Raw genomic sequence first — 16,553 nt, forward strand, 5'->3', positions numbered from 1 at the left:
CAAGCTTGAGGCTGACCTTGGTGCTTTCTGCTCAGGCTCTTGCCTTCTTTCAGCAACTTGAAACTGCGCTGGACAGCTGTTTTCCCGTGAGACACCGAGGATTCTGCAAACTAGAAAACAACAGTTTAAACACGGTGACTGGAGGAGAGGGTGGAATCCTGCGGGAAACAAGAAAGCAGCTCTCAGAATAGCCTGCAGTCTAGTTCCAAACAGGAGGTCAACCAGATAACACGTGTGGTGGTGGTGGTGGTGGTGGGGGAAATCATCCTAATTTACGTTCATCATATATCCTAGTGTATGGGTGAGGAGAGAGAACATGAGCCATTTTTAAATATATAAAAACAAAAACCAACCATTAAATAAAGATCTTTGTCACAGGTAAGAAAAGATGCCTCAAAAACTGGCAGTTACAAATAGTCACAGGGATATAAAGCACAGTATAGGGAATAGGGTCAATAATATTGTAATAAATACGTTTTGTGCCAGGTAAGTATTAAACTTATGGGAGGGATCACTTTCTAAGCTATATAAATGTCTAACCACTACACTGTACATTTGAAAATACTATAATATTGAATGTCAACTGTAATTTTAAAATAGGTGTTTTAGAGAGATGCTTCTATGAGTTGATGCTTCCCACTCCTCCCCTCACCCTTTCTTTCTTTCTCTCTCTCAAATCAATAAATAAAATCTTCAATAAAAAGATGCTTCAAATAGATGTCAAGTAAAATTATCATTTTTGTAATAAGAAATGATGAGATTTTACTTATTTTTACATTACTAGTCCCTTGTCTTTATGAAGAAGTATTTATGACCTTAAGAAATTAAAACATAACACATGATGACAGATCCCACCAGAAAAGAACATGGACAAGCATAAGTTTAAACCACTAAGTCTTTGCTGAAGCACCTTAAGGAACAGTCTCCCACAGTGCCTGGAAAAGGAAAGACACACTAAAGAACCCAAAAGGCTCTTCTTACCCTGCTCGCCTCAGTCACAGTCCCGAGAGCGTCTTTTGCCAATTTTTCTGATTCTTCAATCAGGTTCCGAATGTTGGAATGGATGTGGGTGGCACTGGTTGCATTTAGGGACACATGTCTAACATTCCCAAGGCCACTATGAAATCAGCATATTTAGAGGTGTTATGATAAACTAAAATGGGACTTGCCCACTATTCTTAAAAACCTAATTTCTTTCACTTTAGAACAGTATCATCGATGAGGAATAACAACAGATGGAGTCCCCTTTGACTCCAAAACGAGTCTTAAGAAGCAGAAACAACATCACCACAATAATACTAAGAATTGCTGTTTAGTTGATACCCAGAGAAGAGAGGATGGCTCTTTCCCATCCTTCTGACCATTCATCGGTTTCTTCCAGCTGCCCTCAACCTCTCTCATCTCTAGTCAAAGCCCCTGCGAGTGTCTGGGGTGCCATTGTCTGTTTGCATTCATTGGAACCTTTCCTGCAAGGCAATTGTTAATTTTCAACGAGCTGTCCTAAGCATATGTCAGGATGCTGAACCTTATTCCTCGGCTGATAGACAGCAATTTGATGAAATTCACTAGCGGTTTTGGAGGAGGATCAGATATCATTTCAATCATCTGAACTTGACTCTTGCAAGTAGGCAACTTACTTATGAACTTGCCAACTGGTAATGGTGCAATTTCATTCAGCTATTCTATTTAGGAAATAAAACCCGACACTCGGCATATCTTTGCCTGCTGTACAACTCACTTCATCTTCCCAGGGTTATTGAGCTGGGTGAGTTCCAAACCAAACATCAGCAGTTATTACTTGTTACTACTTGATTGACAAAATTGGGTGATTTATAAATAAAAGATAATGTTATTTATCTTTGTTTATCATACCAAATTGCTTTCACTACACATACTAAGTAGCGAAGGTTTTGTTTCAGCTACATATGTAGTCAGAATATTGTTTTCTCTTTTGGGAAATCATGAAAGATGATGAAAAAAGAGACACTGAGTATCTAAGTCAGGGGTTGGGAACCTATGGCTCACGAGCCAGATGTGGCTCTTTTGATGGCTGCATCTGGCTCGCAGACAAATCTTTAATAAAAAAAATAACGTTAAAAATATAAAACATTCTCATGTATTACAATCCATTCATTTCCTACCGCTCATGTTCATGGTTGCAGGTGGCTGGAGCCAATCACAGCTGTCCTCCAGGACAACACCAAATTTTTATTGGATAATGCATAACGTACATGGGTCGTTGTATGGCTCTCATGGAATTACATTTTAAAATATGTGGCGTTCATGGCTCTCTCAGCCAAAAAGGTTCCCGACCCCTGATCTAAGTCCATTTTCTATGATAAATTCCTGTGATAGCTATAGGCTATGGTGCTCCAACAGCACATAATTCATACAATATTCTATCTTATATCATTTTTAATTGCTGTCATTGTGTGATCTAGTCTTTTACGGCAGCATTCTTCAAATCGGAAAGCTATTTATTTCTCCCCTCCCACAATACATAGCTACATACAAAAACACACATTCTCTGTGTGTCCAGACTTTTACTAGCCATAATCTATAATGAATTTTAAACAAATAAATAATAAATTAGCTCAAAAAAGTATACACATCACTGAGAAGGCCTAAAACTTTGATTCTCTCATTTGTTGCTGTTAGGTCAGTCACCTGAGGACTTAAAAAAAACAAAACAAAACAAAACCCAAGCCACAGCCCAGGCAAATTAAGTCACAATCTTTGAGTGGGGGGTGGGGGGTGGGAAAGGCATCAGTATTTTTGAAGTTCCCCAGTTTATTTCAATGTGCAGACAGGTTTGGGAACCACTGTTCTAACACTGGGCTTCTTTTAACGGCACTTTTAACAAGTGAAGACACATATCCAAAAAATATAGGTTTAAATTATTGCAATACTATGGTAGACCTTCAAGCAGTAGAAAATAATTGGGGGTGCTAGCTTTCGGGAGTTGGGAGTATGGGTAACCACGACCTCCATCAGCGAAGAAAGCTAGTCAAAGCATAAGCTCCATAGAGGAAAGAAATGTAAAGAAGTTAACATGCTAATTCTGTTCACATGTAAACTGACACAGCCCTGAGCACTAAGTAGATGCTTAACAAGGCCTTCATGACTTGATACTGTAGCATTATATCTGCTTTAATACCTATTCAGTTCATTTTGCATTTCTCCATTATACTTTCATGCCTACAGTCAACTATGCTAACAGACAAGGGAAGAACTCCTCTTTACCCTGTAAACAAAATCGGAATTTGCGTTTTCAGACAAAAGAAGAGTGACCATCCTTATGCTCTCTGAGCAATTGATCACAACCTCTGGAATTCCTGAAACTGCGGTCTCACCTGTCCAGAGTGCCTGCTAGTCTCTGGAGCTCAGCTGCATGATCCTCAGCCCTGTAGACAAGGTCAAGCGCTCTTCTTCTGGACATCTCCGTGACCAGATCATCCACATGGCGCCTGAGTTTGGCAGTCCATAAAAGTAGCTCATCCCGGTGACGCTCCAATTGCTACATAAAGAAGCCAATAGTGTGAATACCTGTGCATCTATAGTATTTAACAATGTATGTGTGTGCATATATACGAGATGTGTGAAGGTTCTTTGGAAACTAGACTGCGGCCGTGCTGAGTTGTAACTTACTGCTAGAGCGCTTGGCGCAGCCTTTGCACGGGCAGCGGCGGCATCCAGCAATCTTCTTCCTTTGGCGAACAGCATTAAGGTCAAGTTTTGTTTTTCTTGAACACGCAGCTTTTTATCCTGTAGCAAAAGTCACCATTAAGGATGCTTTATAATAAAGCAAGTCAGTTTCCGAACACTGGTGTCTGATGCCATGTGCTGAGGTTAGTACTCGGGGCTCATTTTTTAAGGAGCTAAAAATAGTTTTGCTTACGGCGGAGAATTTGGTTACTAGCTTTAACGGAGAGAGAGCTATGAAGACTCACATTGAACTCTCGCAGGCTGGCATTGACAATGAGTAACAGGCGGCCGCTTTCCTGTGTCTTCGCCTCCGCCTCGCTCACGAGGTCGTCCGCTGCCTGCAGCTCGCTGTGGTGTTTGGAAAGGAGGCTCCTCGCTGCTTCTTTTATTCCCTGCAACTCTTCCTGAGGCTTCCAGTAATTTTTCTGAATTTGTGACAATAAATCTTCAGCAGCCCTGATAAATATAGATGGGTCACAGAGTAAGTACATGAACAACAAAGGCCCTATCATCGAAATGATAGCAGATGGAATTTTTTTACGTATCCATATCTGGTTTTATAGTAGACAGTAAAGGGTGACAGAGCGGGTAAGAGAGGGCTGTCCATGGAGGGCCTGCCCGCAAGGTCTGCAAAGCGTTCCCACTGTTCCCTGCAAAGAGTGGCTCACTGCCTCTCCTGTTTGTGCTAACGAGGTGGTTAAGGCTGAACGTCTTAGGATATTCAAAGCCAGCGAGAGCTAGCTTTCTCGCCCTCCTCCCCCAGGCCTCCCACACCCCCAGCCCCTGGCACTGAAGCTCTGTCCTCTAATCGGCTGTGTCATGAATGGCATTAGAGACTCACATCAGCTCAAGGGTGGCATTTTGGGGCAACTGCGTGAAATGCCTTCTCTTTATGGTTTCCAGCAAAGACGTCATGTTCTTTTGCATATTCTGAAGGGCAGAACTGGGTAGCTGGAAATCTTCCTCCACGGTCTGATTTAGAGTTGTTGCCATTTCAATAATTTCTATGAAGAAGATTCATCAATCGTGTAGTAAGTCTCTCAAAAGCGGACAGTACTAAAATGGGAAAACTTAGAAACTTCTTCAGTGAGGCCTGCTCTGTTCACCCGAACTGGCTGAACTTCCCAGCCCGGCCCCGCCGGCCTGCACATCCCAATGCACTCTGGGAAGTCCCGTCAAAACAGTTACAGTTACGGGCCAGGGGTGACTGTTTATTTAGTGTTAGTCTTCCCCAGGACTCTTACACTCTCTAAGGGAAGGGCTGGGCTGTTATGTTTATCTCAGCATTTCTTGCACCTAGCACAGACATTTGCACATAAAAGCTGCTCAACAAATACTTCCTGCATCAATGAATCACCAGCACTTGACACTACTCTTTTTACTAAGCATATTATTTATCCTAATAATTCCCTTATCTTTTGCCCTAGAAAGTCTAATTTGCATCGGATTCTGTACTCCTTATGCTCTTCCGTAATAATCCAAAATGAAAAGCAAGAATGTATTTCTCGTGGCCCGAAAACTGAAAACAGCTCTCTAAAAGCCGGACCAGACAGGACATCCCAAGTGAGTAGTAACTAAATTACTCCAATATCGCGGCGGCACTTTGGGACCACACTCAAGTTTCATGTTGCATCAGGTGCTGCTGTGGGCAAGGGAAGGTGACAAGAGTCAGCTCAGCCACCCGCACGGCACTGCTGCCGTGGCATCCGTTTTGTTTGGCCAAGAGGCCTGCAGTGACCTTACACTGACACTTGCCCCCTCGTACAAACAGGTCCCTGGATAGCAAGCAGCCTGTGGAACCAGAAGCAAATGTAAGTTTCTGTTGTGATAGCCCCAGTGATCAACAGCCTCCCCAGCCTCCCAGAGCCTCCATGTGTGCCCCATAGATAAGAACCCCTGTGGAGATGACCAAAATTGTGATTTTTTTTTAGTTTCAATTGACCAATTTGGCCTTAGTCTAGGAAGCTCAAAGCAATGGACCCACAGAACCTAATAAAGCAAGTGCCCTTGGTGTGGACACATTAGGATCCTCAAATTATGGAATATTCTAGTTCTTTAGCTCTATTCATACATCTATTTATATGTTGCTTAGGTGAATGGGACTAGTCCTTCCAAATAAACACAGACTCCCCAGACTGAACACTGACCACACTACCTTGAACGCTTATCTTCAGTTTCTCAGTAAATGTCATGAGATCTTGACTCTTGTTGAGGATTTTCTCAGTTGCCCTGGCCACCTGCTGGCTGCTTCTTAATAATCCAGTGAGCTGATAGACAATAAAGTCTCAGGTTAATTTGACTTGGAATAATATGCACACTTTGGTGTCCCAGATGTTTCTTTAAACAAAAAATATATTCTAGAATATAGAGTAAAGATGTACGCTATTATGTAACCAAAGTTAATATTTCAGGAGTGGAAATTCACTAAGCGGTTAATGGAATAATTTATTGCTCACACTGTATGAGAAGAGATGGCAAATTTTTTTAAAGCAGCCTCCTTGGCTATAAAACCACAGACTGTCCCAGTGTTTCTATTGTGAAAATTCTATATTGACTTTAGGACCCAAAGATACAGAATATAGACAGAAAAAGCTTACTAATTTTTATTGACTACAAGAACTTAGTTAGAGAGTTACGAACATGGAGCCAGGTAAACTGAGTTTCAGGCCCAATTCTGGCAACCTGAAGACCTAGTCTCTAACATCTTCTGGCATCATCAATAACACGGCGTGATAATAACACTTAGCTCATGGGACTTTATGAAGATTCAATTTGATCATGTAAAGCTGACAGCCCAGGGGCTGAGACTCAGCTGCTCTCAGCTTCTGTTTTTATTACAAATGTTGTCATTTTTAAAAAGGAAAGGTCGTTTGTAATTTCCAGGAATGTCAAGTCAAAATCCAAAAAGAATCTTCTTTAATGGATAGAGATAATTTATTTATTTTAAAAATATTTTATTTATTTATTTTTAGAGAGAGGAGAGAGAGAGAGAGAAAAGCGGAATAAAGAACAGGAAGCATCAATTTGTAGTAGTTGCTTCTCACATGTGCCTTGACCGGGCAATCCGGGGGATTAGAACCAGTGACTTCAGCATTCCAGGTCAATGCTTTATCCACTGTGCCACCACAGGTCAGGCAAGAGAGGATTTATTTAATCATTTTATCACTTTCTAACAAATGTCTGCTTGCTGAGCTACTTAAAGCCGCATGCTTAAACTTTTAAACTCATCCCAAATCATCACTAATTCTAAATTAACAGGAGCCAAGTTAATACTTTTTTAAGGTGCATTCCTGTGTATATGTGAATATTGAGAGAAAAAGAGTAGATACATATATGTATAGATACATGATTGCATATGTATCTAAGTACATACACATAAATACACTATCATATATATATATATCTAAATACATACATACATATGTACATGAAATTCATGAATGAAAATTATAAATTTGACAATAGGCCCCCTTCACCATCTGTGAATGAGGAAATTCTGTTTAAGGTCACTAAATCCATTCCTCTGAGCTGAGATAAACAGACTAAGCAATTCCCTGTTGCCTTCTGGACAAGCTCACTTGCCATTCAAAGTCGGAGAATCAGAAGCTCATGGCCTAAAGCCTGAGTGTTGCATACACATCACACTGCGAGCTCTGCCTCTGCTGGCTCTGCCCAGAGACGCAGTGAGCGGTCCCGGCCTCAGGTCAAGCGCCTCGGAGCAGCTGTGCTCACCAAGTGCTCAGTGAACGCAGGCCATTTAGGAGAAGAAAGAAACGCCAATAATCTTTTGATCACAACCACCCCTTGATTCACGGGAGCTAATGATGGGCAAATGGCAACGTGACTGCCCAACTGCTCCCTTAGCAGAGGAGACGATAGAAATTAAGTCAGGAGTCTTAACCACGAAAGCACAGAAATTGGCAAGATGAAAACCAACTTGATCGGAAAGCACCTGGAGCCCAGCTCCCGAGGGGAAGAGGCTGCCCTGACCGGTCAGCCTTTGAGACAGCCCCAGTGCAGCTGCCCGCACAGGCTGGGAACGAGGCGAGTCCTTTATGTGATGAACTTACCTCCCTTTGCAGGTCACCTGTTTGTTCTGTAACACCTTCGAGTTCAATTTTTACCAGTTCCTTTCGCGTATTTTCTTTTAATAAAGAGTCCTACAAAGAATGAAAAAAATCATAATGCTTCAAAATAAATATTCTGGTTCCCTTGTTACTAATTGTTTTGTTCACAGAAATTCTCCTTTCCTTGAAGTTGCATTAAAAAAACAAAATGAATCACAGTTACTTAAGTTTTCATTATAGCAATATGTTTCCATCTGCCGTCTTTTGCATTACATTTTCTATAGAGATGTGAATGAAGTCTGGGGCGTTGTGCAGAATCTGACACTGCTGCTTTTCATGAGTAAGTCCGGCTTAATTTCAATATCAGAGTCGCTCCCATTATAAGCATAATGGCTAACGCCTTAAAACACTTACTCTAAAAAGCTTACTAGAGGAATGGTGGTATGAGGGATCTCCTTGGTCTCGCCCCTTGAAATGTCAACAATCTGAACAGCCACAACTCAGCAAAGGCACCCCGGCTGGGTGTACAAGCCTGCCTGAAAGATCTGTGCATTGAAACAATTAAAGGTGGGCAGGCGGAGCAGATGGAGCGGATCCGGGTCTGAGGGAAGGGAGTGAAGCAGGAGGCAGGGGTGAGAATAAAGAGGGGTCTGAGGGAAGGGAGTGAAGCAGGAGGCAGGGGTGAGAATAAAGAGGGGGCTGAGGGAAGGGAGTGAAGCAGGAGGCAGGGGTGAGAATAAAGAGGGGTCTGAGGGAAGGGAGTGAAGCAGGAGGCAGGGGTGAGAATAAAGAGCGGACCAAGGACACAGCCCTGCAGCTGAGGGCTCAGGACAGGCTCAGCCCAGAGAGGGGAGAAACCTGGTTGTGTCTGCTCTTCCTCTGCTGGGAGGACTGGAGAGACTCAGTGGGCACTCCCACTACCACAAGAGTGAACAACTAGAGTGCAAGGCCCTGGGCAGTGGATGCCGCTCTGGCCCTGGGCAGTGGATGCCGCTCTGGCTCTGGGCAGTGGATGCCGCTCTGGGACACTGAGATTTCTCCCACTGGCAGGCCAGCAGTCTGTGCTCCATAAGAGAAACAGAGACACAACACCTCAAAGTCGGCAGCCTCCCAGAACTCGCCTCCCTCTGCCCTTGGTGTCGGGGTCCAGGGTACATCATGGCATACCTAAAACAGACACTACAGAAACACAGTTTCTCCTGAGTGAAGGGGGTGCTCCATGTCTGGTGGATGCCCAAGGTCACCATTACTGGGAGAAAAAACAAAGCGGCCAGGTATCCCCAGCACCCCCCCGCTCCCAGCATCACCAATAAACTGACAGTAGCCAGCATCTCAGTGTGGCTCAGCATGGGGATTTCACAGAGCTAACACTAGCAATTCAGTGCCACCTCCTAGAAAATGATGGAAAGACTTGTTGGAATTAATCTAAAAAAAAAGCCACTCATACAGATGCCTAGACAGAGGAGTCCATTGAATGCCCCGAGTAACCAAGGGAGTGAAGCAGTTCAGAAAGAAATGAAAAAAAAAAAATTCAAATGTAAGCTCATGGAAATTTAATTTTTTAAATTTTTTTTTAATTTTTTTTTTTTTTTACAGGGACAGAGAGAGAGTCAGATAGAGGGATAGACAGGGACAGACAGACAGGAACGGAGAGAGATGAGAAGCATCAATCATTAGGTTTTCGTTGCGACACCGTAGTTGTTCATTGATTGCTTTCTCATATGTGCCATGACCACGGGCCTTCAGCAGATTGAGTAAGCCCCCGCTCGAGCCAGTGACCTTGGGTCCATGGTAGTGAGCTTTCTGCTCAAGCCAGATGAGCCCGCGCTCAAGCTGGCAACCCCAGGGTCTCGAACCTGGGTCCTTCCGCATCCCAGTCCAATGCTCTATCCACTGCGCCACCGCCTGGTCAGGCCTCATGGAAATTTGATATATAGCTCACAGAGAATTCAAAATTGAAATTCTAAAGATATTCAACAAGATGTGTGAGAAATCACAGAGAAGCAATTTTGCACTCAGTAAAAGAATTAACAAACAAAACAAGTACTTTATCAAAGAAATTGAAATCTTAAAAAAAAGAACCAAACAGAAATTTTGGAGATGAGGAACGCAATGAACGAAGTCAAGAATAAACTAGTAAGCATAGGAAATAGAGCTGACCATTAGGAAGAAAAAATTAGTGATATTAAAGTTAAAAATCTAGAAATGATGCAGGTGAAAGAAGAGACTTAAGAATTAAAAAAAAAAAAAAAAGAGCCCTTCTCCAAGGCACATCATATTAAAACTGTAAAAAAAAAAATGATAAAAAGAAAAAAATTCCCAAGGCGGCCAGGGAAAAGAATAAAGTAACATATAAAGGAAAGCCCATTAAGTTATTATTGGACTTCTCAGAAGAAACTCTACAAGACAGAAGAGAGTAGGACCAAATATTCAAATAGTGAAAGATAGGAATGACAAGCCTAGACAGCAAAGTTTGCATTTAAATATGAAGGAGAAATAAAGACTTTTCCAGGCATACAGAAGCTGAGGGAATTTACCACCAGAAAACCACCATTGCAGGAAATGCAGAAACAGAAAACAAAATGTAACAAAACTATGAGTAAGATGTTCAACAAACTTATAGCATAAACAGAGATCATCTGTGACAACAAAAACAAAAAAGGCTTAGGAGTAATGGTCTGAATTAAGAAAGGGGAATAGGCCTGACCAGGCAGGGGCGCATTGGATAGAGCGTTGGACTGGAATGCGGAGGATCCAGGTTCAAGACCCTGAGATCGCCAGCTTGGGCACAGGCTCAGCTGGTCACCAGCTTGGACCCAAGGTCGCTGGCTCGAGCAAGGGGTTACTCGGTCTGCTGAAGGGGTTACCGCGGCCAAGGCACATATGAGAAAGCAATCAATGAACAGCTAAGGGGTCGCAACGCACAACGAAAAACTAATGATTGATGCTTCTCATCTCTCTCCGTTCCTGTCTGTCTGTCTGTCCCTGTCTATCCCTCTCTCTGACTCTGTAAAAAAGAAGGGGGGGGGAATGGAGAGCATTCATAAAACTACTGTATATATGAAACTTTCTTTTTCAATAACCTAATGGTAACTATCACAAACAAACAAACAACAACAACAACAACAACAAAAAACCCTGAAATACATAGCTTAAAAAAAAAAAGAGGAAACAGATGAAGAATGGATTACCATCAAACAAAAATAACTGACAGAAGCACAAAGAAGGAACAAATAGATACATAGAGCTACTAGAAAACAAAAGATAAAATGGCTGTAGGAAATCCTCATGCATCAATAATTATCTTAACTGTAAATAGTTTGAACTCACCAATACAGAGGCACAGAGTAGCCAGTTGGATCAAAAAACAAAACCTGCTTGACCAGGCGGTAGGTAGCGCAGTAGATAGAACATCGGACTGGGACGTGGGAGAGGACCCAGGTTTGAAACCTGGAGGTCGCCGGCTTCAGCGCAGGCTCATCTAGTTTGAGCAAGGCTCACCAGCTTGAGCCCAAGGTCGGTGGCTTGAGCAAGGGGTCACTTGGTCTGCTGTAGCCCCCCTACTCCCACCCCCCGTCAAGGCAGATATGAGAAAGCAATCAATGAACAGCTAAGGTGCAGCAACAAAGAATTGATGTTTCTCATCTCTCTTCTTTCCTGTCTGTCTGCCCTTATCTGTCCCTCTCTCTGTCTCTTTCTGTCTCTGTCACACACACACACACACACACACAAAACCATAAGCTGTCTACTGGAGACACATTTAAGCTGCAAAGACAAAGCTAGACTCAAAGTGAAGGTGTGCAGAATGGTTCTTCATGCAAATAACATCCAAAGAAAAGCAGGTGTAACCATACTTATATCTAACAAAACTGATTTCAAGATAACAAAGGTAACAAGAGACAAAGATGAACATTTCATAATGAAAAAGGGGACACTACATAAAGAAAACATAACATTTCTTACTATATATGCTCTGAATCATGAAGCATCAAACTATATAAAGCAACTATTTTTTTTTAATTAAAAAAAATTTTTTTTATTTATTCATTTTAGAGAGGAGAGAGAGAGGGGGAGAGAGAGAAGGGGGGAGGAGCAGGAAGCATCAGGAAGCATCAACTCCCATATGTGCCTTGACAGGCAAGCCCAGGGTTTTGAACCGGCGACCTCAGCCTTTCCAGGTCGACACTTTATCCACTGTGCCACCACAGGCCAGGCTAAAGCAACCATTAACAGAACTAAAAGGAGAAACAAAAACACAATCATAGCTGGAGATCTTAATACTCCATTAATAGCTCTAGATAGATTATCCAAACAAAAAAAACAATAAAGAAATATTGGCCTTAAATGACACACGAGACCAAATGGACATAAGTGACATTTACAGAGCCTTTCATCCCAGAACATCAGATCATACATTCTTGTTCAGTGTACATGGGACATTCTCAAGGATACACCATATGTTGGTTTATGAAACCAGCCTCAACAAGTTCAAGAAGATTGAAACTGTTACCAAACGCATGATCTGACCACGATGCTTTAAAGCTAAAAGTAAACTACAGAAAAGAAATAAAAAAGCCGACAAATATGTGGAAATTAAATGATATGTTACTAAAAAATGACTGGGTCAAAGAAGAAATAAAAAAGAGAAATCAAAAGATATAGAGAGACAAATGAGAACGACAGTACGACCTAAGAAAACCTATGAGATGATACAATGGAAGATGGTTTGACTTTGGGTGATGGGCACACAATGGAATATATAGATCACGTTATCCTACAGTTGTACATCTGAAACCTATACAACCTTGTTAACCAATGTCACCCCATTAAATATAATAAAAAAATAATAAAATAAATTTTAAAATAAAAAGCTTTCTAAGCTAACATACAAAAGTACTAAGTAAAAAAAAATCTTTATGATTACTAACCAGTGCTTAATTTATGCCAGCATTCTTCTAATCTTTTACTTGTATGATTGTGTTTAAACATTATAGCAACCTTATAAAGTGGCTATATTATTATTCAGGGTGGGAGGGAAGAGTTAATTACCTTGCCCAAGGTGGCTGTATAGATAAAAAATGAAAACAGTGAACAGTTACAAGTTTATATTCTTTTTTTTTTTTTTGTATTTTTCTGAAGCTGGAAACGGGGAGAGACAGTCAGACAGACTCCTGCATGCGCCCGACCAGGATCCACCCGGCACGCCCCTCCGGGGCGTCGCTCTGTTGCGACCAGAGCCACTCTAGCGCCTGGGGCAGAGGCCAAGAAGCCATCCCCAGTGCCCCGGGAGGGGAAGAGAGAGACAGAGAGGAAGGAGAGGGGGAGGGGTGGAGAAGCAGATGGGCGCTTCTCCTGTGTGCCCTGGCCGGGCATCGAACCCAGGACTTCTGCACGCCAGGCCGACGCTCTACCACTGAGCCAACCGGCCAGGGTTATATTCTTTTTTAAATTTTAATTTATTGATATTGAAAGAGAGAAACATCCATTTGTTGTTCTACTTTCTGGCTGATTCTCGTATGTGTCCTGACTGGAGATCAAACCTGCAACCTTGGCAAATCGGAACAATGTTCTAACTAACTGAGCTACCCAACCAGGGCACGAGTTAACATTCTTAATGTACTGCATACTTTACATAAACATACAGTAAAAACAAAAAGTTTAAACATAAAAATTTATTTAAAGGAATTGACAAGTAGTTTAAATGGTAGCGAATCATTCAAAAATAGTAAAATTTAAATCAAGTATTTATCTCACTTGATAAATTTAAAACATATTTATATGCCTAGGGCCCATAATGACAGAAAGTAATATTTATTGATTGTGTCTACAGTGAGCAGAAAAGAAGTTTCTTATTTGTCTGAATTTTATTTAAAAAATAAACACACACACACACACACACACACACACAGGCACACTGGCCTAAGGAAATGTATCGTCTCATAGCTTTTAACTAAAAAAGGCATTCAGGAATGACTATCCTTGACACAGTGAATTTATTATCTCAAATTCTAATGTATAGGTTTTAAGAAAAATTAAGAATTGTATTTTTTCCAATTAACATTAAAAATACTAGAGTAGACTGTTATCTACCAAGTCAATTTTTTTTTTTTTTTTTTTTTTTTTTTTTTTTTTTTTGTGTGACAGAGACAGAGAGAGTCAGAGGGACAGATAGGGACAGACAGACAGAAAGGGAGAGAGATGAGAAGCACCAATTCTTCATTTCAGCTCCTTAGTTGTTTATTGATTGTTTTCTTATATGTGCCTTGACTGGGGGGCTACAGCAGAGGAAGTGATTTCTTGCTAAAGCCAGCGACCCTGGGCTCAAGCTGGTGAGCTTTGTTCAAACTAGATGAGCCCACACTCAAACTGGCGACCTCGGGGTCTTGAACCTGGGTCCTTCGCATCCCAGTCCGACACTCTATCCACTGTGCCATCACCTGGTCAGGCCTACGAAGTCAATTTCTTAACTTTACACTTTTTTTTTTACCGAAATTTTGTTTAACCAAACATAAAACTGTGATATACTCCCAGAGATTTTATATAATCTTCCAGGTTGGAGAAACTCTTGTGCCTTCAAACTCCAGTTAAGAATAATAATTTACAGAAAAGAGTCATCTTTAGCCTATTCCAACATTAGAGAAGATAATATCCAGCCTTAGCCAGGTAGCTCAGTTGGTTAGACTGAGCATTATCCCAATAAGCAAAGGTACAAGGTTGATGGTTCAATCCCTGGTCAGGGCACATACAGAAACAGATCAGTGTTTCTGTTTCTCTCTCTCCTTTCCTCTCTCTTAAAAACAAAAAGCAATCAATCAATCAATCAATCAATAAAAGTAAAAAAGAACAGACGTCCCAGGTTCTATTCTCAGTCAAGAGTCAAGGCACACAAGTAAAGCAAACATCTATTTCTCTTCCCCTCCTTCTCCCCTTTCTCTCTCTCTTCCCCTCACATAGCCAGTGGCTCAACTGGTTCAGCCCTGGGTACTGAGCATAGGTCCCAGATGGGGCTTGCCAGGTGGATCCCAGTCAGGGCACGTGTGGGAGTCTATGTCTCTATCTCCCGTATCTCATTTAAAAAAATAATAAAAATAAAAATAATTTAAATATATATATATATAAAGATGAAGAAGCGATATCATCCAGATCTATTTCCTGTATTAATGTTAGAACAGCTATTTTCAAATATCCAAAAATTTGTCATAAAGAGAAGCAAATGGACTGTCTTATTCCAGAATGACCATGGGTCAGAATTTATAAAAAGGAAGCTAATAAACAACTCTAGCCTGACCAGGCGGTGGCGCAGTGGATAGAGCGTTGGACTGGGATGCGGAATGACCCAGCTTGGACCCGAGGTCGCTGGCTCTAGCAAGGGGTTACTCGGTCTGCTGAAGGCCCGCAGTCAAGGCACATATGAGAAAGCAATCAATGAACAACTAAGGTGTTGCAACAAAAAACTGATGATTGATGCTTCTCATCTCTCTCTGTTCCTGTCTGTCTGTCCCTATCTATCCCTCTCTCTGACTCTCTCTGTCTCTGTAAAAAAACAACAACCAAAAAAACAAAAATAATAAAACAAAAGAAACAAAAGAAAACAAAAAAAAAACAACTCTAAAACAATTAAAGCTGTCCCACCATAAAACAAATTAGCACTGAATAATGAGGCCTCTGGTCATGTCCAAGGGAAGTATGGACGCCTACCAGCAGTATGCACTGGGAATAAGAGGAAGTGGGAAGAGCAGACAGAATGACTCCTACTGTCCAGACCAACTCTATATCTTTCAATGACACATGTTATTATTCATCTCTGTATTCCTGAAACCTACCCGGAGATATTTCGTTGTGTTTTCTAGGTTTGACAAAATTCCATAGGGGACAGGCATAATGCTGGTGAAGTTCACAGAAAGGACGTTATCATCAATGCTGTCTAAGTCATCCAGCAGCACACCTCCACATTCATCATCACAAGCTAAAAGAACAAGAAAGCTAAAATTAATGCAGAGTGGTCTGCACATTTTCCCATGCGTGTGCATTAGCCATTATGTAATAATAACTTAGAATCACAATAAGAGCAAAGTACACTACAGGCTCCAGGAACCACATTCTCACACCAACAGCTGTGCTGGGAGGGAAGCAGGAAATACTACGTCCCTCTCCTCAGATGGTGACACCGAGACTCAGATTAGACCAGTGACTTCCCCACGGTCACAGAGAAACAACCAATCCCAAAGTGGATCCCAGGTCTGAGGCACCTTTTGTCACATACACTGCTCTGCCCCTTACAGTGCACCTGCTGATCCTGGACTTGGATCGAGGACAATGGATTCCAAATGTGTTTCCTTGCAGAGCCTGGTGTGTGCTTCCCTCAGAGAGTCTGCAGACACACCTTCAGCAAATACAAACGAAAGAGACTGGGGGAAATAATGGGTGTATTTTTGCTTAAATCAAACACATAAACAGAAGTAAAAAAGCTCTTGAATGCCATGATCCGGACATTACTTTCTTCCTGTGTTCCCCCATGAACCAATGGAAGACACCCGCAGATGACTCCGTCATGTATTTGCTGTTACAATAAATCAGAATTGGACAAAATAGCCTCAAGAGCAAGAGCTGAAGCCATCAGAGAAATCCAGGTAACACAAATGACAATCCTCTCTGCACTGACACTTGGCTCTACTAAAGGAATATTAATGCGAATAAACCATGAAGTTGGAATTATTGGGTTGCTTAGAGTGCTAAAGAAATAAAGGCTGTTACCCTGAACCTTCTGCTTCCAAACACACT

General features: G+C 41.7%; 1 protein-coding gene across 1 annotated transcript in view; it reads right to left on the reverse strand.

Annotated features, from left to right (window-relative positions):
* Positions 1-16,553, reverse strand: part of LAMA1 (laminin subunit alpha 1) — a 196,766-nt gene that overhangs the window by 40,296 nt on the left and 139,917 nt on the right. Inside the window, exons 33-41 of the mRNA XM_066353047.1 lie at positions 15,596-15,738; positions 7,776-7,865; positions 5,861-5,972; positions 4,547-4,709; positions 3,951-4,161; positions 3,649-3,765; positions 3,354-3,517; positions 982-1,117; positions 17-110 (exon numbers count right to left, since the gene is read on the reverse strand). Coding sequence (XP_066209144.1) covers positions 17-110; positions 982-1,117; positions 3,354-3,517; positions 3,649-3,765; positions 3,951-4,161; positions 4,547-4,709; positions 5,861-5,972; positions 7,776-7,865; positions 15,596-15,738 — 1,230 coding nt within the window. The remainder of the gene's footprint in view (positions 1-16; positions 111-981; positions 1,118-3,353; positions 3,518-3,648; positions 3,766-3,950; positions 4,162-4,546; positions 4,710-5,860; positions 5,973-7,775; positions 7,866-15,595; positions 15,739-16,553) is intronic.

The sequence above is a fragment of the Saccopteryx leptura genome, chromosome 11, assembly GCF_036850995.1.
Source record: "Saccopteryx leptura isolate mSacLep1 chromosome 11, mSacLep1_pri_phased_curated, whole genome shotgun sequence".
Classification (NCBI taxonomy): domain Eukaryota; kingdom Metazoa; phylum Chordata; class Mammalia; order Chiroptera; family Emballonuridae; genus Saccopteryx; species Saccopteryx leptura.